This window comes from Desmodus rotundus, chromosome 12, assembly GCF_022682495.2.
Source record: "Desmodus rotundus isolate HL8 chromosome 12, HLdesRot8A.1, whole genome shotgun sequence".
Taxonomy (NCBI): Eukaryota; Metazoa; Chordata; class Mammalia; order Chiroptera; family Phyllostomidae; genus Desmodus; species Desmodus rotundus.
The window spans coordinates 44,504,641-44,529,458 of NC_071398.1; the positions used below are offsets into that span (position 1 = coordinate 44,504,641).

The 24,818-nt window shown below is 54.5% G+C and overlaps 2 protein-coding genes across 4 annotated transcripts; one reads left to right on the plus strand and one right to left on the minus strand.

Moving 5' to 3' along the window:
* The first annotated feature begins 265 nt into the window (after window positions 1-265).
* Window positions 266-20,183, plus strand: TMEM143 (transmembrane protein 143). 2 transcript variants are annotated; one of them, XM_024566442.3, is made up of 8 exons: window positions 266-413; window positions 763-1,003; window positions 1,944-2,048; window positions 10,367-10,561; window positions 11,263-11,393; window positions 12,787-13,066; window positions 18,305-18,494; window positions 19,149-20,183. In XM_024566442.3, the coding sequence occupies exons 1-8, from the start codon at window positions 391-393 to the stop codon at window positions 19,340-19,342; spliced, it is 1,359 nt and encodes a 452-aa protein (XP_024422210.1). In that variant the 5' UTR covers window positions 266-390; the 3' UTR covers window positions 19,343-20,183. The 2 variants fall into 2 exon arrangements, with proteins under 2 accessions (XP_024422210.1, XP_045056334.1); XM_045200399.2 differs by lacking the exon at window positions 1,944-2,048.
* Window positions 20,184-21,107: 924 nt separating this feature from the next.
* On the minus strand, window positions 21,108-24,818 carry EMP3 (epithelial membrane protein 3 (MAM blood group)). 2 transcript variants are annotated; one of them, XM_053915425.2, is made up of 5 exons: window positions 24,496-24,818; window positions 23,507-23,707; window positions 23,107-23,209; window positions 22,204-22,344; window positions 21,108-21,377 (listed from the first exon to the last, which is right to left on the minus strand). In XM_053915425.2, exons 2-5 carry the CDS (start codon window positions 23,582-23,584, stop codon window positions 21,208-21,210), a joined length of 492 nt encoding a protein of 163 aa, XP_053771400.1. In that variant the 5' UTR covers window positions 23,585-23,707; window positions 24,496-24,818; the 3' UTR covers window positions 21,108-21,207. The 2 variants fall into 2 exon arrangements, with proteins under 2 accessions (XP_053771400.1, XP_024422198.1); XM_024566430.4 differs by having other exon boundaries at window positions 21,109-21,377; window positions 23,507-23,599; window positions 24,496-24,814.

The window sequence follows — 24,818 nt, forward strand, 5'->3', positions numbered from 1 at the left end:
TGGCTGTGCCCAAGTTCCGCCCCCTCTCTTTTCCCGCCTACTCCGTAGCAGACACGAGCGTGGGCGTGGCCACAGCGGACGTTGGGCCGGCCGCCGTTGGCAGGTCGCACGCGGGAGCCCTACCCAGCCCCAGCCCTCTCGCGAGTCTCGCGCCCGCTCCCTCCCCTTCTCTTTGAAGCACGCGGCCAAGGAGACACTCCTGCTGCGCATGCGCTGCGCCCCCAAGCAAGGCCTGTAGTGAGCCAGACAAGGTGCGCGTGCGCAGTTGAGACGGTATTAGAAGAGAGAAACGGACAGCGGAGACCCAGGTTTTGCGCATGCGTCCTACTGTAGGCTGAAGCTGAACCTCGGGGGCCCAGGACACCCTCCTGCACATGCGCAGGAGTCTCAATGACAGTCCAGCGTTGTCTAAGGTGAGGGTAGGGAGGGGGATTGCATGGCCAGGGGAGGGCGGCCCTGCACCCTCTATGTAGCCTGTCCGAGCTTGTCTTATGCTCCTAATATTCACCTCATGGCCTAGATCCCGCAGAAACCAGTTATACCACTTCAGTGTTTCTGGGCCCTCAAAACGCCCCAGGACGTGAGACCCCTGACCCTTCCCTAGGACCTAGGTCAACGGAGCAGTGTTGGGAGGGGCCCGAGGCGGGCGGATGGGCTCTGCGCGCCGCCTCGGTCAGGGAGAGCTCCTGAAGGGAGGTGGAGACATCTGGAGGTGCTTTCCCTCCAGATGTCCTTTGACCCCTACCCATACCCCTTGTTTAGGCTCCGGGGACAGAGGCTGGCCATGCTGCACGTGGCCCGGGGGGTCTGGGGATCCCGGGTCCGAGGATGGCCCCTTTTGCCCGCGCTCCTCGGGCCCTCCCGGGCCCTGTCCTCGCTGGCGGCCAAGATGGGGGAGTACCGCAAGATGTGGAACCCCACGGAGCCACGCGACTGGGCGCAGCAGTACCGGGAGCGGTTCATCCCATTCTCCAGGGAGCAGCTGCTCCGCCTCCTGATACAGGTACCGCCCGTCCGGGGTCCAAGAGCCTAGGGCCTACGACTCCCGGCAGGCATTGCGGCGGCAGGGCCCTGCATGCTATAGAGGGCTGTCCTGGACCCTCCTGGGAGTTGTAGTTCCCGTCCCCCTTGCAGCCCCATGTGGGCGGGAAGTGAGTTGGCCTGTCAATAGGAAGACCTCTCAGATGCAAACCTAGCAGCGATTCCAGACTCTACCTTGTTCTGGGAGCTTTAACAAGCACTTTCTGCGGCACGGTTTTTCCCTCTGTAAAACAGGTATAATAATCATCCTCATCATTACTCTTACTACTACCTACTAATGATTGTTATACCTACGAAGCTATAACCATAATTATTATCACATTGTTTGAGCTCTTACTATATGGCACTGTGCTAAGCATTTTCCACGTGTTAGTTGAGTCGTCAGAACAACCCAATAAGAGAGATACCACCATCACCCCCATTTTATAAATGAGGGCACCAAAGAGGGGAAGGAAAGTGAAGGCATAAATAATTTGTTATATATGCGTGTACTGCAGGCAGGCAGGCCTACACTGGAGTCTCAGTTTCTCTCTATCTAGACATTGTGGCCCTCAGCCGGTGGCTTCCCTGAACCTCATTTTCCCCCTCTGAAAAATGGGGGTTATGATTCAACTGGCCTCTGCGTCTCTGGAGGATGACGGCCCAGTGAGCACTGTGTGAATGCTGCCGAGTCAGTGTCAGAGTGAGGACTTGAACTCCCAGCTCTTTCAGTAACCCGTTTTTCACTATACCGGGTTACCTCAGCTGCTTGGTCAGTAACATTGACATCCTCCCCCAAACAAAACAAAATTTTGAAAAGCCCAGAGCTCTGACTGTCTGTATGGGCTTCCCCAGAAAGAATTCCTCCCCTGAAAGGAAGGGGAAGGAGGCCTAAAGAGCAGTTTTGCTTCCTGAGGTGACAGGAATTCCACTCCAGTCCTGTGGAGAAGGCAGCTCTGGAGGAGTTCTCAGCCCATGTGGACTTCTGCACCTTGTTCCACTACCACCACATCCTGACCCGGCTGCAGGTGAGGACGGGACCCTCCTGCTCTGTACGGCTTGTTTGCTCGTCCATGCGTTTAGCGAAAGTTCCCTGAGTGCCTACATGGAACCTGGCCCAGTTTTAAGCCCTTGGGGATGCTATAGTGAATAGGACAGAAGAAGTCATATCCTCTGGGAGCCAGCATTCCAGTTGGGGAGACTCTAAATTAACGAGATATATGATACCCAGAAGTGATAAATGCTACAAAGAACAATGAAGCAGAGATTGAAGCAGATGAATCGGGGATTAGATGGGGGCCTGTTTTAGACAGGGTGGTCAGGTAAGGTTCTCTGGGTGAGGAGGTGACAGGTAAGCTAAGACCTGAGTGAAGAGAGGGAGTGTGCTTCCCTGGCCAGGTGGCGCAGTTGGTTGGAGCTTTATCTGGGGCACCAGAAGGTTGCGAGTTCGATTCCCAGTCGGGGCACATACCTGGTTTTCCAGTATGATCCTGGTTGGGGTACAGTGTTTTTATCTCTCTCCCTTCTCTCTCTAAAATCAATAAACATATCCTGGGGTGAGGATTAAGAAAAAAGAGAGAGAGGTGGAGGGAGTATGCCAGAGGGAAAATGTCTGCAGGAGGACATTCTAGGCAGAAGGAAAAGCAAGTGCAAAGGCCCTGAGGTGAGAGAGGGTCTGGAGTGTTGGAGAAACAGAAACAACAGAGAAACCCCTGCAGCTGTAGGGGAGTGAGTGAGGGAGAGAGGGCGGAAAATGAGAGCAGAGAGGGAGTGGGGGGAATTGTGCCTGGCCTTGTGGGCTGTGGTGAGGACTTTGCTTTTAGTCTACGTGACCTGGGAGCCCCAGGAGGGCTCTGAGCAGAGGAGGGACGGGAGCTGATGTAGGTGTTTACCGGCTCCTTCTGGCTGCTGTGTAGGGAACAGACTGTCAGAGGCAGAGAGATCTAGTAAAGAGTCTATTATGTTCGTCCAGGCGAGAGGTAATAGCAGCCCCGACAACAGTAATAGCAGCAGGAGTGGTGGAAAGTGGTCAGACGCTGGTAATGGCTGGAAGGCGTCAGCATTCAGCTGTGTGGGCAGGGTGACCAGAGAAAGGGGAGCCCATGGTGCCTCCTGCGGCTCCGGCCCGCTCCCCCACAGGGACAGAGCTGCCATTTCCTGGGATGCGGAGGTCGGGGCCGGGGGGTGGGGGGGGTGGGGGGGGAGGTAGATCTGCAGGAAAGATTGAGAGCTCAGCTTTGGATTTAGGAATTTGAGCTGCCTATCAGATAGCCAGGTAGAGAGATGTGGACTTGAATGTGGAGTCTGGAGGTCAAGGGAGGGGTCTGGGCTGGGCAGCAACCCTGGCAGGATCTAGATCATACTAAATGGTACCATGAGGGGAGTGAGCTGAACCCCAGAATGTGCCAGCCTTGAGACCAGGAAGGGGAACTGGAACTGGGAGGAGGCTGGACAAAGAGCAGCCGGAGAGAGAAGTGGAACCCCAGGAGAGAGTGGTGTTGGGAGAGAAATTCTGGGGTCTTTTTTTCAAAGATTTTATTTATTTATTTTTAGAGAGATGGAAGAGAGGTAGAGAAGCATCAATGTGTGGTTGCCTCTCACACCACCCCCACGGGGGACCTGGCCCACAGCCCAGGCATGTGCCCTAACTGGGAATTGAACCAACAACCCTTTGGTTTGCAGGCCGGCACTCAACCCACTGAGCCACACCAGCCAGGGCAGGAAGCTAAATTCTTAGCATCCTCCTCCTTCTCCTGCCTGGGTCCTGCTTGTGTTGAGGGTCCCCAAGACCACTCTCCAATTCATTGATTTTCTAGAGGGACTCCCAGAGCTGAAAAAAGCTGTTACGTTCACAGTCATAGTTTATTGTAGCGAAAGGGTAGTGAAAAAATTAGCAAAGGAAAAAGGCGATGGGGCAGGGTTCAGGACAGACCAGGCGAGAGCTGCCACTTGTCCTCTCCCAGTATTGTCACACGAACCACCAATGATATGTGACAGCACATGTGGAGTATCACCAGCAGGGGAGGCTCACCCAAGCTTTGCTCGGGGCTTTTATTGGAGGCCGCTCACGTAGGCCTGGCTGGCCACCTGTGTGGCTGCCCTAGTTACTCAGTCCCCAGCCCCTGCACAGGTCAGCTGCCATCAGCCCCATTTGCGCAGGCAGAAACCAAGGCCTGACGGGGTCCGGGAAGGGCCCAAGATTGCACAGGTCACAAGCAGCAGAGGCAGGATTGGTTCCCCTGTCCACCTGCCTCCAAGCTCTGCCCCACATGTCGCAGGAAGGAGTCAATGAGCCCAACACAGTGTGAGCACTCAGCAAGGAGGGGCCATTGTCCGTTGTGGCTATTGAAATCAAAGAAGGGACCCGTAGGAGGATGCGGCAGTGTGCAGGGAAGGGTTAACTCAGCAGACCTGGCTTGTCCAAACCCTGCACATTTCAGACAAAAAACTGGCCAGTGAGAGGCTTCTGGGAGGGAACCTCTAAGTCTTTGGGGTGCCCTGCCTGATAAGAGTGTCTTGATTCACCCAGGGCCTTGGGCCACACTGGGTAGTCTATGCCAACAAGGAATTGCCCTGTTCAAAAGCTAGCCTTGTTCCCTTAGTCATGCAGGTGACCTTGGCAGGTGACCTCTCTCCCCTCCTCCTTTCCCTTATTCATTCATTCACTGTATTTGCTTGGTAGGTATTTATTGAGTACTAACTGTGACCCCCAAACGGTTCCAGGCCCTGGGACACAGCAGTGAGCCCGACAGCTGGGCGTGTCTGCCTCATTCGGTCATGTTCTAGTGAGGGAGACAGAGCCTCAACAAGGTAAAGGAGGAAAATATGTTAAGAGATGCCAAGGTCTAAGGAGAGCGTTGCCAGGTAAAGTACAGGATGCCTTGGTTATTCATGTTGCCCTCACAAACTACCATGAACTAGGTGGCTTAAAGCAACAGAAATGTCTTCTCTCAGAGTCCAGGAGTCCAGAAGCTGGGGGCAGAGTTAGTTTCTTGTGGCGGCTGTCAGGGGCTGATCATCCCAGGCCTGTCTCTTAGCTTCTGGTGGCCGCTGGCAATCCTTGGCATTCCTTGGCTTGTGGACACATCACCCCGTCTCCATCCTCACATCACTGTCTCCTCTGAGCCTCTCTCTGTCCTTTCCCCCCTCTTACCAGGACCCTCTCGCTGGATTCAGGGCCCGCCTTATCCTGCATGGTCACATGTCAAGCCTTTCTTTAATTATACCTGAATGAGATCATATTCTGAGGCTCTGAGAGAACGTGAATTTTTAGAGGGCACCATTTAACCCTCTCTACCCAGTTAAATTTGAATTTCAGATAAGCTGTGAATAATTTTTTAAGTGTAATTATGTCCCCCACACATGCAGTACAGTCCTCAAATATCGCATGGGACACACTTAAACTGTAAATTTTTTACATGGATCTGCAAATCCCATTTAACTTGGTGTCCTCTATTTTATTATATCGTATTGTATTTATTTTTTGCCTAAACCTGGTAACTAATTAACGAGAAAAAGAAAGTAGAGGCATTTTGCAGTTTTAGGTAGGGTAGTCAGGGAAGGCCTCGCTGAGGGGTTGGCGTTTGAGCAGAGACCTGGCGGAGGTGAGAGTGAGCCATGTGGAGAGCTGCAGGAACAGTAAGTGCAAAGGCCCTGTGGCAGGACTGTAGGAAGAACAGCAAGGAAGTTGTTGGGGCTAGAGTTGAGTGAGTGAGGGGGACAGGGCTGGAGTTGGGGGCACAGTCGGCCATGGGGCCAGATCCTGCAGGGCCTTGTGGGACGTGGTGAAGACTTTGGGTGAGGCAGAAGCCAAGGGCCAGCCCTGAGCAGAGGGACATGAGTGGACTTAGATTACAGCAGGCACCCTCTGGTGACCGTGTGGGGAACAGGAGGGTGGGGCGGAGGATGCGAGCAGGGAGACCCGCCTGCCTCGGGCACCACAACATTCTGGGGGTAAGGGTGGCTCAGACAGGGGTTGAGAAGTCACTGGATTCTGGATCGGTTTGAACGTGGTGCCGTCAGGGCTTGCGGATGGTCGAATGTATGAGAAAGAGGTGTCCAGGGTGATCCCAGACTTTGGGCCTGAGCACCTAGAAGGGTGGACTTGGCCTCTTCTGAGCTGGGGAGGATAGTGGGAGGAGCAGGTACGGGACACAGCGGGTTTGAGAGGATGCCCACTGGGTGCCCGTGTGGAAGCACCCAGGGGCCAGCTGGCCACCCGTGCGGGAGTGTTGAGTAGGCTCTTGGCTGCGTGAGTCTGGAGCTCAGGAAGGACATCCGGACTGGAGACGAATCTGGGAGTCCTCGGGAGACGGATGGTATTTGAGGTCCCCGAGGGAATGCTTGAGGACAGAGAATGGCAACAATGGCCACACGGACCCCCGGACATTTTTCATTCTTTCAGCAGGTGTTTGTGCGAGGCCCGGGGCCAGGCACCGGGCTTCACTGAGGAGCCAGCTGGAGCCTGCCGCCTGCCCTCAGGGAGCTAAAGTCAGCTGGTGGGGACTGTCGTGACTCAGATGCTCTTTCCCAGTGAATGGAGAGGTTCAGACCGTCCACTCGAAGGTCACGCTCCCTGCGAGCGGCTAACAGAGCTGAATGTGGTTTCCGTGCCAGGGACCGTGTGCCGATTAGACAGAGGCGCCCCTTTCCCTTGCCGGGGGCTGTCTCCTAGCATAGTCCCTATCCGCATGTGGCTGGTACATTTGGGACCATTGAAATGAAGTAAGATTTTAAAATTCTGTGCCTCAGTCACATTCACTGAGTTGCAAGCCGTCAGTAGCCACCTGTGACCCGAGGCAACCTGGTGGGCGGGGCCAACCTGGGTGTTCCCATCACTGTAGGGAGTTCCTTGGGTGGTGCTGCTCTGTACCCTTTATCTCCATCCATGGGTAATGAATGGACAGGTCTCCAGCATCAATGGTGCCTCTTTGCTCTGGCACCTGGGTGCAGTGTCCACTCTGCCTGGCCGCACGGATGGCCCTGCTCAGCCTGGGCAGTGCAGGGAGGCTCCCAGGGAGTGACAGGGTTGTGCAAAGTCCCTGTGGCTGGTGTAAAGGGACCGAGGGAGTGGCGCTGTCAGGTGCTGGGAGCACTTGCAGGCTGGAGTGCAGAGCGTGGTCCTTCCTGAGGATGGTAGGAGCCTCGGAAGGGTTTTGGCTGCGGGTTGACATAGTTGGATGCGTGATTCCTGATGTACCACTTCCCGGCTCAGGGAACTCAGGCAGTCACTTAACCTCTCTGTGCCTCAGTTTCCACCTCTGTCAATGAGGCTAACAAAAGTCCCGTTCTCACCTTGTGAGAATGTGTGCAATGTGCTTCAGACAGTGCCTGACACGGAGTTAGTGCTGCGTAAGTGTGCGCCTCTCTCATTTATTACTATTATTGTTACTCTTCCCTGAGCTCTCCCCAGCTGCCATGTAGGGAACAGATTAGCAAGGGTGGGGGGCTGAGCGGATTTGGGGAGACCACTGAGCAGCTGTTGGACTTGGCCAGGCTGGAGGAGGCCATGGTGGTGTGGCCCGGGAGGAGAGGGCTGGGCGAAGTGGCCCTCGGCACGGAGGTGGAACACGGGGCGGGTATTGCATGAGGGGAGGGAGCAGCCAGCGTCACCTGCAGCACCCGGGTTTCTGGCTCGAAGCCCTGGTGGGTGTGCAATGCCCGGGAAGGAATCTGGCTTGCAGCGGAGGTTTGATGAATGCAGATTTCTCTTTCCTCCAGCCGTGAGATCCCCTCACTCACAAACTTGCAGCTGGTCCTGGCAATGGAATTGCTCAGGGTCATGAAATGAGTGCCCACATGGCCTGGGGGACCTGCTGTGACAGGCCTTTGCTTTGGCTCCAGGTCCTGTGCTCGGTCAGCGTGTCCCCAGCCCTGGGAGTTAGTTAATTCAGAAGGATTAGCTGGGGCCTGACTGTCCCTGTGTCTCCCGGCTCCTGGCTCAGTTGTTTCTGAGGCCCTGCCCAACCCCCCCCCAAACCCATGCCCAGGCTGTTCTTCCCACTCGGAGTACCCTCTCCTCTTCCCTTGTACTAATTCAGAGTCACAACCTGGCCTAACCTGGTTGTTCTTTAAGAGACTCTCAGGGTTTAGGGACTTGTTTTATGGAGGGGTGATTTCCCTCTGAGGTTCACTCTTTGGTCTGAGCTTCAGTCATAAGTCATCCTGAAACTCAATCTCTCCTCAACAAAATAGGCCAGGCTATTGCAAGCTTACTCATGCTTTCAACAATATTTTGGGGGTGGGTGGGTGGGTGGATAACCTGAGGTGGGCAAGGCCGAGGCTAGCTCTATAGGGACCGTGAAGATCCTGGAAGGAGTCTGGAATTTATTCCAAATGCAGTGGGAAGCTGTTGGAGAGGTAGGGTGCGTGCTCTGTTTATAATCTAAACAAGCACTTTGTGACGGCCTGGTGGAGAACGGTCCCGATGTGATGCGAGCAGAAGCAGGCAGAGCAGAAGCCCGGTGTGGCTGTGCAGGCATGGGGCGGAGGTGGCTTGGCAGGCATGGTGGGAAGGTAGCAGAGAAACAGAAGGGAAGAGGGAGTCAATAGTGATTAATAGGTTAAAGGAATCCAGATGCCTCCCAGGTTTCTTTCTTTTTTAAAAAAGAATGATTTTATGTATTTATTTTTAGAGAGAGAGGGGAAAGGAGGTAGAAGGAGAGGGGATAAACATGTCTGTGTGAGAGAAACATTGGTCTGTTGCCTCTTGAACACCCCCAACTGGGGACCTGGCCCACAACCCAGGCATGTGCCCGGACTGGGAATTGAACTGGCGACCTTGTGGCTGGCACTCAGGCAGGCACTCAGTCCACTGAGCCACACTGGTCAGGATGAGGTTTCTGATCAGAGCCTTGGAGTGGCTGACGGCGCCATTTCCTGAGAGGAGAACACGGGGCAGGGGGCTGGGCAGGGAATGAAGCCTTTCCCTTGGGCCACATTAGAGGCAAGGTGCCATTAGGCATCCAAGTGGAGAGGTCAAAGAGGTCATTGAACCTAAGAGTCTGGCACTCAGGGTTGAAGCCAGGGATGGCGGAGGGGAACCAGTTAGAGACAGGAAGTGCAGAATGGTGGTTTTGTTGGAAAGTTGGGGGTGGGCGTGTGATCTATGAGCTTGGCTTGCTGGATTTGAGGTTGACTGTGATATCCAAAAAGAAATTTCAAGCCCTGGCTGGGTGGCTCAGTTGGAGTGTTGTCCCTGTACACCAAAAGTTTGTGGGTTTGATCTCCAGTTGAGGCATGTATGGGAGGCAACTGATTGATGTTTCGCTCTTATATTGTTATTTGTCTCTAAAAAAAATCAATAAAACATATCTTTGGGTGAGGATTTACAAAATACAAAATACCTCATTAAAAAAATAAATGTCAAGTAGAGAGTTTGTATGAGGTCGAGTAGAGGCTTAGCTGCTGAAACAAGCGGACCGCATAATCAGATGATTTAAAGGAGATGGAGGATTCTTTTTCTCCCACTTAACAGCCCTGTGGCAAATGGGCCAGGGTGCATAGGCTGCCCTGTCCCACATGAGATTATGCTGGGACCCAGGTTCCTTCCATCTTGTTGCTCTGCCCTCCCTTAGGGCACTGTCTTCATCATTGTGTGGTCAAAACTGGGTCACGGGTAGAACAGCGTTCTACACTGGCAGAACGAGGAAAGAGTGGGAGGTCTGGGGGGCAAGAAGTGAGGGGGAAGCTACATCCATCGCTTCTGCTCACATTCTGTGGATGAAACTTTAGTTTCCTGGCCACACGTAGCCTCAAGGGAGGCTGGGAAATGTAGTCTCTCTGGACAGTCTGTGTCCACCTTCACTTCTGTTCCTGTGGAGAACAGGAGAATGAATGCTCATGCCCTGGAATCGGGAATTAGGTCCGGGACTTGGAGGAAAGGTCTGGACTGGAGGTATGAGCTGGTAGTTATCTGCAAGAGAGGTCGTTGAGCCCTGGCTGGTGTGGCTCAGTGGGTTGGGCATCATCCCGCAAACCCGAAGGTCGGTGATTCGATTCCCGGTCAGGGCACATGCCTGGGCTGCAGGCCAGGGACCCAATTGGGGGGCACGTGAGAGGCAACCGATCCATGTTTCTCTTGCACATCAATGTTTCTCTCCCTTCCTTCCCTCTCTAAAAGTAAATAAATAATACCTTTCTAAAAAAGAGAGAAAGTATTTAAGGGCATGGGAATGGCAAGGCCACTTAGAGCGAGCTTGGTGATAAACAAGGAGAGAGGGGCCAGAGTCAAGCCCTGGGGTACCCCATCATTTAAAGGGTGGGGCCAGGAACACCCTGAAATGTACCCACGACCCCCTCATGCTGTGACCTCACCTGTTTTTCTTCTCTCTGACTCTCTCCTCAGGCCTTGTATGACCCCATCAACCCCGATAGGGAGACCCTTGACCAGCCTTCACTAACAGACCCCCAGCGTCTGTCCAATGAGCAGGAGGTGCTTCTGGCACTGGAGCCCCTGCTGGCCCAGGCCAACTTCTCCCCGCTCTCCGAGGACGCCCTGGCCTATGCGCTGGTCGTCCACCACCCTCAGGATGAGGTCCAGGTACCTGTCTTCCAGAGAACCAACACTCCCAGGAGACCTGGGGGCACAGCTGGGGCCTTTGGGAGGCAGAGGCCACTGGGCGTTGTCGTCTTCGACGCAGGATGCTAGCCCATTAGCGCCTTTGGTGAATCAGAAAGAGACACCTCTTTCTTAGGTCACTTCACTGCCATCTTTTGGAAAACTATAATAAGATACGGATCTTCTTAGAACTAAAGACTTCATTGCCATCTGCCAGAAAATTGTCATAATAAATAATACAAAATGCTCATTTTTCAAGTCAAAGAAATTATAATAAAACTACTAAACTCTCCCAAAGTTCCACATTTTTGTGACTTTTCAGAGGGACATATTTTATCGTCTCTGAACTTGGGATGTGACTTACAAGCAGTGGTGTGATACAGTTTAATTGCCAATACATTTTCTCCTTTAGTTGCTTTATAAAATAATGGAGTGGCTGAAAGTCAGTGGCATCTCAGGGTCAGGGGAAGGGGCAGCACTGACCTGCGTGTGACTTGGGCCACCCATGTGTGGAGTACCACCTGGGCCACACCGTACGTGGGTGCCCTGCCCAGACGTGGGCACTAACGAGCCTGGGAGAGGTGGTGACATCGCTGTCGGGGGAGGACATCGTATTTCAGGATCTTGCCCTCACACTCCAGCCCATGCTCGGCTGCCTCTGCTTCCTTTGTCCCCCTTGGCAGGTGACAATAAATTTGGATCAGTACATCTACATGCAGTTCTGGGCCCTGGGCCAGAGAGTTGGACAGATGCCTCGAAAGTCCAGCGTGGGCTCCAAGCGTCGCTTCTTCCTCAAGTCATCCCCCGCAGTGAGGTGAGGTGGCCCTTGTTCCCCAGCTGCAGCAAGAGGGAGCAAGGTTAGAGTCAAGAGGGGACTGATAGGTCAGTGCCTGGATCTGTGTGTCTGGGGCCTCAGTGGGACGTCGAGAAAGAGGGGAGGGATGAATCATTCAACTGCTGCTTTTTCTTCCCAAGGGAAAGTAGGAACTACAATTCCCAGGGGAAGAGAGAGGGAAGGGACACTTATCCCATTTTCCAAACGAAGGAAACTGGGCTCAGAGGGGAAAGGCCACATTCTGAAAAAGTAGCGCAGCCAGGATTATGATGAACATAACTTTTTAGAATATTTTTTTTATTTTAGAGAGAGAGAAAGAGAGGGAGAGGAACATTGATGTGAGAGAGAAATACGAATTGGTTGCTTCTTGCTCATGCACCGACCGGAGACCAAACCCACAATACAGGCATGTGCCCTGACTGGGAATTGAACCAGTGACCTTTCGGTTTGTGGGATGACACCCAGCCTCCTGAGCCACACCAGCCAGGGCAAACATCTTTTTTTTTTTTTTTTTAATAAGATTTTATTTATTTACTTTCAGAGAGAGGGGAAGAGAGGGAGGAAAACATCAATGTGTGAGGGATACATTGATCAGTTGCTTCTCACGCTCCCCCAACTGGGGACCTGGCCCACAACCCAGGCATGTGCCCTGACTGGGAATCGAACTAGCAACCTTTCAGTTTGCAGGCCAGCACTCAATCCACTGAGCCACACCAGCCAGGGCCAAACATCATATTTTTAACAGAGGAGATTCAAATGCAGAGTAGGGCCAAGAGAACTTCTCACAGGCAGCCAGTGGGCCTGTCAGTCACCCAGTCTTTCTGGAAATCAGTTTATCAAATATGGTCACGAATCCAAAAAAACCAAACCAAAACAAAAGCCAAAGACAAAGAACCCCTTATAGCCCTTAAACCGGTAATTCCACTTCCAGGACACTCTTCCAAGGAGATATTTATTCTTGCAGAGCGTGTGTTTAATGATCCGTCTCTCACGCGGCACTCTAAGCTCCACAAAGGCAGTGATTGATTCATTGTCCCTCTAGAACATCACAGCGCTCCCTGGCGCCTAGCAGACACTCGGAAATATACGTAGAATTGGAGTCTGAAAATTAACTAAACAAAAGAATTTCATTCAGCTCCGCTTTGATCAAGTACAGAAAATCAGCAGCACCCCACGTGTCCAATAACAGGGGATTGTGTTCTATAACTGATCCCCGAATGCTGGGCACTTAGCTTATGTCTGCCTTTCCTCCCACCATTGTCGAGCAGCCTTTGAAATGCCCATGTGGCTGCAGAGCCAGAGAGTGTCCTGGGGCTGGAGGGGGCTCCCTGGGCCGTCCCGACCACACCGGCTCTCGGTCTCCATTCCTCAGGAGATACTTCAAGCGGGTGGTACTAGCAGCTCGAACGAAGCGGGGGCACCTGGTGCTGAAGAGCTTCAAGGACACACCCTTGGAGGGCCTGGAGCAGCTGCTGCCTGAGCTGAAGGTGCGCACGCCCACCCTGCAGCGAGCCCTGCTCAATCTCACGCTCGTGGTCTCGGGCGTGGCAGTGTTCGTCAATGTGGGCATGGTGGTGCTCACAGACCTCAAGGTGGGCACGTCCCTGCTGCTGCTGTTCTTCGCTGCCTTCATGGGCCTGCGGGCCTCCAAGGTAAGTGGGCCGCCCCACGCCTCCTGGGTTCCTGCTTCGTTCCTTCCCTTGTTTCCTTTCCTTCCCTCCCTCCCTCCTTCCATTATCTTCCTTCCTTCCCTTCCTTCATTTCCTTTCCTTCCTTCCTTCCTTCCCGCCCTACCTTACTTGCTCAGCACAACCTGGGGCAGGTTTCTTGATCTCTCTGTGCTTCCGTTTCCTCATCTGGAAAAGGGGGATAGTGGTGAGACTCACCTCACAGGTGGGTTGCAAGGATTAAAGAAGCGAATCTAGGAAAAGCAGCGGGAGCAGCGCCTTTCTGTTCACAGCTACTCTCTGAGCACCTGCTTGGAGGGGCGCTCAGTGGCGGGTGGGGTGTGTGTGTTTTAGAGCCAGAGCCTGGGTTTGAACCGAGCTCCACCGTCTTCTAGCTGTGTGACCTCGAATAAGATGCTTAACCTCTCTGTGCCTCAGCTCCAGCATCTGCAAAGTGGGGATTCCCATGGGACCTGACTCGTAGGGTTGTTGTGGGCATTAAATTAATCACCACATATGGCGCATGGAGCAGAGCCGGACAGTGCAGAAGGTTCTATGTGACAGCCGTTGCCATTAGTATTATTACTACTCCCACCCGGGCTGTTGTGCCCTCTGAGTGTGGCCTTCCCCATCCTGGCCAGGTGTCACTGTCACCGGGGAAGCTGTTGTGTTGTTGTTGTCATCGTCATTTCACTTATTTTGTTCTATTCATTGGTTGATTCTTTTATGAGCCCTGACCAGGGATTGAACCTGCAACCTTGGTGTATCAGGATGACGCTCTAACCCATTGAGCCACCCAGCCAGGGCCAGGGGAGCTGTTTTATGAATGCATTGTCCCGGGCTCCAGCCCCAATCGGCTGAATTGGAAACTTTGGGACTGGGGCCCAGGAAACTATTTTTAATAGGCTTCCTTCTTGATTCTACCCCATGGGAGTGCGGGGCGGCCTCCTGCAACTGTAAATGTTGTTCACCACCTAAGGATTCACAGCCAGGGGCTGCTGGGGGCTGACACCCAGCTTGTGCTCTGCTGGCCAAGCCGCGTGCCCTGTCTTGATGCCGAGCCAGCCCCCAGGGGCTGCTTGGCACTGATTCCCCCCAGGGCTGGCGCTGGCCCTGGGAGTGTGGACTGATGTGGGGCGTCTGTTGTACTCCATCGTTCACTCGCTGCTTCATTGGTTTGCAAGCTGTTCTCAGCCATCCCAACGGGCTGTTAGGAAGACTGGTAATAAATTCCGCAGATAACAGCCAGGCACTGCTGGCGGAGAGGGGGAAGGGCTGGGGAAGGGCACAGGGAACAATCCCTAAGAGCAGGGATCAGGCAGGATTGAGGAAAGCTTTGAGCAGGAGGACTGAGCCTGGTGGAGGAGGGGTGGGCGAGCATGGCTTGGGGGGCACGGCTTGGGGGAACTTGCAGGGCTGGGGTCTGGCCTGCAGGGCGACGTGAGGCCCCGGAGAGGTGGCATGGGCCTCGCATGCCTAGGTAGGGCCCTGGGCTTTATCTTCAGGGCGGTGGGACCCGTGGAAAGGTTGTAAGCACGAGAGATGCCTGACCCTCAGGCTCCGAAGGGTCCAGCTTAAAACCCAGTTCACAAGTTAATTTAGTGCATCCGTTAAATGTTTTCCCACGCCCCCAGCTGAGCCTCCAAGCCGTAAATGTGGGCCCTCCCCAGCCTTGTCCAGCCGCCCTCTGTCTGTGCGCGCTTGTCCCCTCCGGCATGGCACTCCTAGATGGCTATCTCCACTGCAGGCTCTTCTCCTGGTCCCCCCAAGGCCCTGTCCCGCCTGCCACCTGGGCATGCCCAAACCTTTCCAGGTGTACCTCGTCCCCACTGAGCTCCGCCTCCATCTTCCCCAAGCCCCCTTCTCTGGAGTTCCCACCCCGGGACAGGTGCTCAGATTAGACCCCTCAGGGGGCCGCTTTTGCTGCAGGGTGCATGCCCCTCTTTCTTTGCCCTCAAAGAGCTCATCCACTTCCATGGTTCCCCCACGCCACTCTAGACCAGGGCGCTCTGTGCTCAGCCTGGAGCAGCCCACTTGGCCAGGCGGAGCGCGGCGTCTCCCCCCGCTGGGTCTCCATCTCACTCACTGGCTGGACCCCTGGAAGCTGCCCTTGCCCTGCTCTCAAATCCGTCAGTGCCCAGCCTGTCCTTGCTGCTCCCTGAGTCTTGTGCCGTCGCCTCCCCTCTGTTCCAGCCCCAGCTCAGACCCTCCTTCCAGCCTCTGCGTTGGTCCCCTCCAGGCCACCCTGATGGCCCCAGGCTGGCCCTGCTCCCATGCCCACAGCCTAGCATCAGAGACCCTGTGTTCCCAGCTCCATCCAACAATTCTATGCTTCAGCTCCACCCGAATATATCCATAGTGCCTCTTCCTTCTGCTTCCCTTCCTTTCTCTCCCTTTGCATAGGCTGTTCCTCCTACCCAGATGTCCTTTCCCCCTTACTGGGCAGACCAACCTTGCTCACCTGCTCTAGAAAGCTTCCCTAGACTTCTCTGGCAGGGATGGTGCTTCTGTGGGTGCCTGCCCTACCCTGGTTCACTGTGGGTTTCCTCAGCCCCGCACAGAGCAGGCCTCGGGGGCAGGGGGCACCCCAGAGACACATCAGGGCTGGCCCTGCCCTGGAGGGAGTGGTGCAGACTGCCACCAGCCTAACGGAGGTCACTGCAATGGGCACTTCAGAAACCCAAGGACATAGCTGCTTATCTGTGGGAAGCGATGTCCATCCTGAACCTTGACGATGAGGCAGTGAGTTTGCTGGGAACGGCCCAGAGGTGGCTTGGATTGTTCCAAGGCCCAGAGGCCTGAGAGCAGAGTGTGCTCAGGTTGATGTTCGGGGTGAATTGGTTTGCTCACCATGGGCTGCATTCAGAAGGAAGGTGTGGGAGGCGAGTGGGAGAAATCCTCAGGGGCCAGGCCAAGGAGCCGGGGCTCTCCCTCGAGGTGCTCTGAGCACGGTCACCTCTGGGGCTGTGCAGGGACAGATTGGACTGGGGAGACAGGTCAGGGAGGAGGCTGGAGTGATGCACTGGGCAGATTGGAGAGGAGGGGACAACAGAGGGTGTTAGGACAGGAGGACCAGGCCCGGGACTGACAGACAGGTTGGTGTGTATGGGGCGGTGAGGACGGTGCCCGGGGTCAGGCCTACAGCTGAGTAGCTGGTGGGGTTGCCCCAGATGTGGACCCCAGGGGGGGAGGGGGGAGGTGAGGGAGACCCTGCACTCAGGGTGGGCGGTGGTGAGTGTTGAAGGGAACGCGCTGGTGGCAGGAGGCAGACCTCCAGGGAGCGGTCTGATCTCATCCGTGTGCCGTAGAGTGGCAGGACCTGCTTGTTCATCCTGTGAGAACTCTATGCCTCAGCCCAGCAGAGACGGGCACAGAGCCCCGTGCATTTTCACCGCAGATGGTCCCCAGCACACGCGATCCCGGCATCTCGCCTTCAGCAGTAGGAATGGCGATTCGGTCCAGGGCAGGGACGTGCCCCGACCGTGCTGGGCTCTTAAAACCAGAGCACAGTCTGCACAGAGCCGAGCCATCGGTGCCATGCAAACCCCGTCAGCGGCTTTCCGGGGATGCATTGACTTCAGGCGTTTTATTTGCCTTGGTCTCCATGTAAGATGAACGGCACTCTGGGGCGGGAAACACGTGTATTTAAAAGGCAGCCCCCAGCCTGGATGTGGATGAATATGCAGTGGTAACTAATGTTTAAATGCTTTTTAGGGCCCGGGCTCAGTGCCAAGGGTTTCATTAATTGTTTACCCACATCCTGAGCACTTCCTGTCATCTGCCTCATTTCACAGACAGTGCTACCGAGGGCTTAGGTGGTAGCCGCTGGTTCACAGCCGGTAGAGGGCAGAGTTGGGGGACTCGCTTCTAGGCCTGCCGGCGCAGGACCCAGCAGCCTTGAGCTTATTTTGTGGATAAATGCAGGAATTTGGGCGCAGGTTTTTGGCATGAGCCCAGAGGGCACGGATGGGCTCTCATTCCCCTTCTTAGGGACACCAAGAATGGGGAATGGAGTCCAGGTGAGGTGGAGGTCAAGAGTGGAGACCAGATGGGTATAGCGAACAGACAGCTGGGCCCCAGACCTGCCCCGCCCCGTTCTCCCCTCAAAGCTGCCTTTGAGTACCGTATTTTGCCGTGTTTAATGTGCTCCCATGTATAATATGCACCCACGTTTCTGGCCCAAACTTTCAGGAAAAAAATCTTTTGTTTTAATTCAATTATTTATTTATATTTAGAGACTTGTTTTTTTGTATTGTAAAGGAATTTTATAATTTTTTGTATCGTAAAAGAATTTTAGCCCTGGCTGGTGTGGCTCAGTGAATTGAGTGCTGGCCTGGTCGAGGGTTCTATTCCTGGTCAGGGCACATGCCTGGGTTGCAGGCTGGGCCCCTGGTGGGGGGCACGAGAGAGGCAACCACACATTGATACGTCTCTCCCTCTCTTTCTACCTCCCCTCCCCCTCTCTAAAAGTGAAGAAATGAAATCTTTAAAAAAAAGGATTTTTAAAGGAATTACACTTTTAATGCATAAGCATAAATAAAAGAATTAAAATGATTTATATAGACACAGAATTAGTACTACCCATGTGTAATACGCACCCTTATTTTTCCCTCAAAAATTTGGGCAAAAATGTGCGCATTATACATGGCAAAAAATGGTATATAATGTATTTTTGTCAGTACTTCTCTCTACAGTTTACTATTTTAAACCTTTTTATTATGGAAAAGCTTTTAAAAGTGCAGAAATAGAATGGTATGGTGAGCTCCTAGGTAGCCAGCATCCAGCGTCCACAATTAGCAATAGTCTGTGGCATTTCTGAAGACCCCCGCTCTCTTACTACCAAATTATTTTGAAGCAAATCCTAGACATATCATCTGCAAATACTTAAGTAGTACGTGTCTAAAAGATTAGGACTTTAAATTGTAACAAAAAGTTCCAAGGCTAAAGCTTGTATCGCTTAGAAATCTTGAACAAATCCATTAATGCGCCTCGGCTGCAAGATATCGTTGGCGGCCTCGGAGTCACTGGTGCAAGAGCAGGTGGGTTAAAAATACAAATAGCTGGACCCCAGTCCTGGGGACATGAACCGAAGAGGTCTGGGGAGGCCCCGAGAGTCTGCGGGAAGGGCCCTACCAGCGTGAGTGACCGAGGGTGGTGTGTATGGGGCCCGAGCACGGCCCTGCCCCTCCCGGGTGGCCAAGCTGCCCCCCGTCCTACCCGCAGATGTTCGGACAGCGGCGCAGCGTGCAGGCGCTGGAGCTGGCGCACATGCTCTACTACCGCAGCACGTCCAACAACTCAGAGCTGCTCAGCGCCTTGGCCCTGCGGGCGCAGGACGAGCACGCCAAGGAGGCTCTGCTGGCGCACAGCTTCCTGACCCGGCGGCCAGGGGGCGCTGGCGGCCCGCCTGAAGGTAGGACCCCACCCTGGGATTAGCCCCCTCCTACCCACTGCGGGCTAGGAGGCCCCGCCCCTTGAGGCCTCGCCCTGCCCCTTGTGGCCCCGCCTCAAACCCTCTTTGCTGGGCTCCTACCAGCCTCCCACCTGAAACAGACTCCGCAGTGTTGAGACTCCCCTCAACCCCAAGTAGCCCTGCCCCAGTGAGACGTCATCCCCTTGCTGCCCGCCCCCTACTCCCTGCTCCCAGCCGTGAACCTGACCTATTCCAAGGTGACCCCTGCCCTCAGCAGATGGGACGCCTGAATGCAGCTTATGATCTTGATGGATGTGGGTTTTTCCTGGGGTGACCTCCCTCTCCTGACCTCAGCCTCAGCTGGGGACTTAGACCAGAGGCCTGTTTGGCAGGCCTGTCTTTGCGCCCCACTTGCTGCTTGCTCCTTCCTATAGGAGCCTACACTTCCCCTACAAGAGACTCTTGTCCCTTCCCTGTGTAAACTCCAAGTGGTCCTTTCCAACAAGAAACACTTTTCTGGCTTGTCCCCACACGAAAGTCCCAGAGCCCAGCTTGCCAGGCCTTGTCCCACTATCCTAGTCTCAATATACCCCTGGGCTTCTCCCAAACCCACGCCTTTCATCCCCCTTCCAACACCTTCCTCTCCCCCTACAGAGACCTCCCAGTGGCTCCAGTCAGAGGTGGAGAATTGGCTTCTGACCCAGTCAGGCTGTGAGGTGACCTTCAACGGAACTCGGGCTCTGGGCCACCTGCAAGCCCTAACTCCCAGCACGGGGATGTACCCACCTGCGGGTTTCCAGAAACTAGACTCGCTGGCTACAATCACTTCCCCCCAGGTGGCGCCCTGAAGTGATAATCCCTGACGGAAACCTCTCTCTGCCCTACCCCGCCCAGCCACCTGGTTGGAAACTAAGCCCCGCCTCCTCCATGACCTGCTGTCAGTCACAACTACTGTGCTTTGCAGCTCCCCAATTTCCAGTGACGGGCAGGCATGTTGCACTTTATTCCTAAATCCCCCAGTCAAGGCAGCCTGCAATTGCTAGCCCTGCCCTTTCTGCTGGGCAGCCCCTCAAAGCTTTTTGGTTCTGCTGCTATTCCTTGTCCGAGTCCCACCCCCGCTGGTTCGGCAGAGGAGGGAGTGTCAGCCAATCACAGCTGTTCAACACTACCGACCACCTGGCGCAGTGGTGAGGCTGCGCCCTCCCGAGGCTATATATCATTGTCTTTTTAGCCTGCTCTGGGCAGATCGCTCATCATGTTCACCGAGGCAGAGCCCCAGCCCACACCGCCAATGAGAGCCAAACTGCCAGTGGCTGTCTCTGGGCACTCTCAACTTTGGGCAGCCAGTTGTTGCTGCACAGAAGCAACCAATCAAAATCCCTGAAAGACACCTGGCCCATCAATTGCCGCGATTTATAAGGCAGGCCATCTGGTCAACCGCTGACCAGCTTGCCCAGGCTGAAGGAGTTGGGAGCCTTGTGCCATCAGGAACTGGGGACCAGGAGGAATCATCTGCACCCCGAGACACACTTGGATTCAGGCCCAACAACCTCAGTGCCTTCCCTGCCCCAGTCTCTCGCCCTTTCTACAGAAACTACCTCAGTCTGGATCTCTCTACCAGTGGCCTGTGCAATATTTATTGGTCTATCAATTTCCCCCTCTCCCAAAGAAATAAATTATGTTCAGTAATCTGGATGAGTGGTGTAGTGTGTGGGGTTGGAGAGGAAGGGATCAGCATTCTGGAGAGGAGATTCTGGGTCTTAGGGGAATGCTTGTGGTGGGGGTGAGGGGTTCCCAGGCAGAGAAAGCTGTAATCCTAGAGAGACTGGGCTTGTCGTTGGTGAAACAGACTGGCGGTGGGTCATAGAGGAGGACTGTAGACAGGACCTAATTCCTGAGGAGAGGTGCTAGTTCCCCCAAAGGCTAGTTTTTTTCTTTTTCTTTTTCTTTTTTTAAGACACAGGAGGCAGGGAGGCCCCGTGCAGTTGCGAGGCTGTCCACTGCACAAAGGCACACGGCCAGGAGATGGATGAGTGTAGAATGCACCCTCCCCTGTCCCGACATGTGTCCTCCCATGGGGCGGGGTAAGCCTGGAGAGGAGGGGTGCCGTTTAGCTTTCACTGCAGTGTCAAATGGGCTGCAGGCAGCATTTGGGGAGGAGGGGAAAGAGGAGTTGGGTTGCAATGATGGACAGAGAGTATGTTCTAGGAGGGAAATGGAAAACTGTCTTCCCAGTGGAAGGTCTGAGTGAAGGAGAAAAAGAGGACCGACAATCGAGAACACACACACACCCGCCCTGGCTGAGTGAGAGACCCTTGCACAAAGAAAGAGGACTGGAAATCCAGCCTCCTTGTTCTTCCCCGGAAGCGCCTAAAAGTTTCCACTCTGGAGGAGTCCTGAGACTCGAGATGGAAGGGCCCATGGTCTCAGGACTCCGGGCTCCTGTGCCCGAGCTTAGAAGGACCTGGGGGCCTGGAGCTGGACATTCTGAGGCTGAACTGCTGGAGGCAGGGGGCTGTTCCAGGTTCAGGAGAGATCAGGCATCAGCAGCCTGGGTCGCTGGAGGAGGAAGGAAAGAAAGAAGGAAGGAAAGAAGCAAGGAAGGGAGGAAGTAAGCAAAGGCAGAGCTGGCAGTTAAGCGGTTTTATTTTCTGGAGGCGCAGTGAGGCGAAGGGGCTGGACCCAGCTGGGGCCACGAGGTGAACTGCAGCGCTCACTCCCGCTTCCGCAGGTGGATGTAGATGAGGCCACTGGCCAGGGCGAGGGGGAAGGCCACCCAGGCCAGGGCAAAGCAGTAACCGAAGCTGCCCCCAGACGGGTGCTCTGCCAGGATTTCCTTGACGTGAATGGCGTAGATCAGCGCTCCAGTGAACACCGCCAGGCCTGTGGAGAGACGGGAACCACGTGTCACGCCGTACCTTCAAGAAGACTGCATTTCCCAGTAACCCATAGGGCAAAAAAGCCTCTTGAGGGCAAGTGGGTAGCACTGCTGCATGTTGGGAGTTGTGGTTTGCTCCCCCTAAGCTGTGCAACCAGGCTACTGCAGACTGGTCTTGGGCACTTTAATCTCTGGGTCGCCTTTACTCATCCATAAAATGGGATGGTAATATCTACTCATCCATCCTTTCAAGGAAGGTTTTTGAGTGTCTTTCTACCAGCCAAGTCCACAAAGAATGAATTAATAAAACAAGGGCGGGGCTTTGCGGGAATTTAGGAAGGTAATGTTCCCCGAACGTAGGACTATGATTAACTTAGCCCTTTGCACCTGAAGTCAAAAAATTGAAAAGTACATAAAACTCCCTGAAGTGTCTGATACAATTGTAGGGTCCTCAGAAACAGCAGCTGGCTGGCATTATAATGACAAGATCACTACTTTTATGATGCAGAGTTCTGGAGTATTAATTAGTGACTTATTCCTGCTTTCCCCCACCCCTGTCCCTGGGATTTAAATTATTTACCACCTTTCTCAGCTCTGGCTCCTAGAAGCCCCAAGTACCAGCCCCCCCCAACAACTCAGAGACACAAATCACCACTGAGTCACTGACTACAACTCCCGTAAGTCCCTGGGGGCAGAGAAGTGCCACGAAGGCATCTTGGGTGATTCTTGGACTGTCGAGAATTGTTTCCTTCTATCGGGTGTCCATTCTTAGGGCCCCGGCATCCTCTTGGTCCCCTTCCTTCCCTCCAGTTCCCAGGGAACAGCGCTCACTGGTGCAAAGCTGGCAGAAGCCAGTGGCGTAGAAGAGTCCTCCTCGCCGCATGGTGTAGAGTTGGAACATAAACAGGATGAAGGACAGACAACAGAGGATGAGAGAAAGCACCATGAGGACCTGCACCGCCTTCAGCCAGCCTGCAGTACGGAGGAGAGAGGGGTGGAAGTCACAGCAGGTGCCGACCAGGTCCACCTTGTTGGCCATCATCTGCCACAAGCCCCCGCCCTCCCCGTCCCCAATCCCCAGTTTAGAGCCATACAGCTTTGCATACTTAGGAGTATCACATTATCGACCTTGATTCCTGTAACTGTATTCCCTTATCCATCGTAGCAGCTGCCTTGCAGAGTCTTTAGGATTTACTACAGGGACATGTTTACTGGGAATAGAGACATTTCTACATCTTTCTTTTCCACCTGTATGCCTTTTCTTTCTTTTTCTTGCCTTGTTGCATTGGCTACCTCCAGTACAACGCTGGCTTTAAGCTGTGAGAACAGGAATTCTTGCTTCACTCTTAGGGGAAGCACATTTCATCATTCACCTGCTTTGACTTAGACATTTTAGTGGATGCAAATGGGCACCTTTAGAACTCGTATGCATCTGCCACTCCCCCTCCTTTAGAACACTGGAAGGGTTCAGCCCCACCTCGTTAGACCTATAACGTGTGGCCTCCACTCTTTCTGAATCGTCGGGGGGCGGGGGGGGGCGCTTCTAGCTCATCCTCTTTAAAACGTGAGCGTATTGCCCGCTACTACAGAGAGAGTTCAAACATCGGCCTCACTCACTCAGTGCCGAGGCCCCGCCCCGCCCACTCAAACCTTGGCCGGCTCCCAATCCTGGGTCCTGGGAAGAGACTAGGGGTTACCCCTCCCCTTCGCAGACCAGTCCTCGCTTCCCCTCACCATTCTCGCTGACAGTACTGCAGGCCCACGTTTCGTTGTCATTGATCCGTGTGCAGTCATACCAGAGATTCAAGGACCCGTTTCCGGGGAGGGTCCACCAGGACTGGATGGGCAGAGAAACACGGGCAGGGATAGGAAAGGAAAGTGGGAGGGGTCAGAAAGTCTGTGGGAACCGTTAAAAAAGGGGTGTGGTGTCGAGAAGGGGCTGAACTGGGGAAAAATGGATTTAACAGGAAAGGGGAGGTCAGGGGAAAGGGCGGGGTGCAGGCAACCAAGGCAGAAGCTTAGGGAAAAGGGGCGGGGTGGAGTGCCTTTGGAAGAGGGGTGTGGCGGGAGTCTGCAGGAGAGCGGGAGGCCCCGCAGCTGCTGCAGCTGCAGCTAGGGTGCCCAGTAGGCTTACCTTGTCCAAAGTGGCCACGAAAAGCAGGATGAGAATGAGGATGTGAAGGGCAGACACCATCAGCAGGAGGAGTGACATGGCTGCGGTGGAAGCCTGGGGTAAGGGGACGTGACAGGAGATGGTCGTTTCAAGAGGTTGGCACAGGGGAGGGTGAAATGCCCAAATCCTCGTGGAGAAGGGGGTGGTTCCAGACTCCTGGGTCTGAGGGAAAAGGAGGCCGGGCTGGACTCCTGAATTCCCCGGGGGGGCTGGAGAGGGCCAGGGATGGATTCTTGAGTCCAGAACTGAGTGGAACTAGCAATGTGACCCCCCCGCCCCCTACCATGTCCTCAGCACTTTCCCTCGGTGCGCATGAATCAGGATATGAAAACTCGAGTTGAAACCCCTCCAGGTTTATCGGAAGCTGTGGGCTGCCCCAAGAGACAGGCATCCTTGACTCACTCCACCCCTCTCGTGGAGTAGGGGGGAGGAAGGGTTCCGGGTGAGTCATGGGTGACTCACCCGACCCTCCTGTCTCCAAGTACCAGGGAAACCCCAGCCCTTGGTTGTGCCCACGAGGTCCCCACCCCACCCTGCTGCCAGACTGGTGCCTGCTGGGCACCTTGCTGGGAAAATGGACAGGATCTGCTTTTGGGGGAGAGAGGCCTGAGAAGAAGGAACCAGTCCCCCAGCACCCTTCAGTGTCCAGAAAGGGGAGGGGGCCTGGAGGTTGCCCAGACGTGGGGTGTCCCCATGCAAGGCCCTGCTCTCAGGGTTCTCGGGGGACAGTGGGCAGCAGTGGGGGAAAAGTACAGGATATTTTCAGGAGGAGGGCTCTGCTGGGAGCCCCCAAACCTTGCTGGGCCCCACCCCTTCCTGAATCCCCACCCCAAGGGCTAAGAGATCACTTCTGAAATGACAAGGATTTCCATGGGGGTGTCGTTCCCAAACAGCTGCACTCCCAAGTAAATAAAAAAAATCCCAGTCCGGATAACGGACTGGAAACTTACCGAGAGCGGCAGAAAAAGTCAGAGTTGGAGTCGTCCCTCGCCTGGGCCTCCGTGCCCCGCCCTTCTCCTCCCTCCTTCCACCCTCTCGAGGCTCCCGCCTCCCTCGCCGCCTGCCTCCCTCCCGCGCTCTCCCCTCTGGCTCTCTCCGTCCTTCTTCCCTCCAACACCAGAACTAACTCTCTCTCTCTCTCTCTCTCTCTCTCTCTCTCTCTTTCTCTCTCTCGTCCTCACTGCCTAAACCTTCTTCCTTCTCTCTCTTCACTCTCCCGCTTTCTCTTTCTCTGCTCCTTTCAATTTATACTGACCCTTTTATACCCACCCTC

Excerpts from the sequence above, each read along its gene's own strand:
- TMEM143 (XM_024566442.3), top strand. The coding sequence starts at position 391 with ATGACAGTCCAGCGTTGTCTAAG. Across the intron at positions 1,004-1,943 it reads TGCTCCGCCTCCTGATACAG|GAATTCCACTCCAGTCCTGT; the intron begins GTACCGCCCGTC and ends CTGAGGTGACAG. Across the intron at positions 10,562-11,262 it reads ACCCTCAGGATGAGGTCCAG|GTGACAATAAATTTGGATCA; the intron begins GTACCTGTCTTC and ends CCCCCTTGGCAG.
- EMP3 (XM_053915425.2), bottom strand. The coding sequence starts at position 23,584 with ATGTCACTCCTCCTGCTGATGGTGTCTGCCCTTCACATCCTCATTCTC. Across the intron at positions 22,345-23,106 it reads CAGTACTGTCAGCGAGAATG|GCTGGCTGAAGGCGGTGCAG; the intron begins GTGAGGGGAAGC and ends TCCGTACTGCAG. Across the intron at positions 21,378-22,203 it reads CTTCTGCCAGCTTTGCACCA|GCCTGGCGGTGTTCACTGGA; the intron begins GTGAGCGCTGTT and ends GTCTCTCCACAG.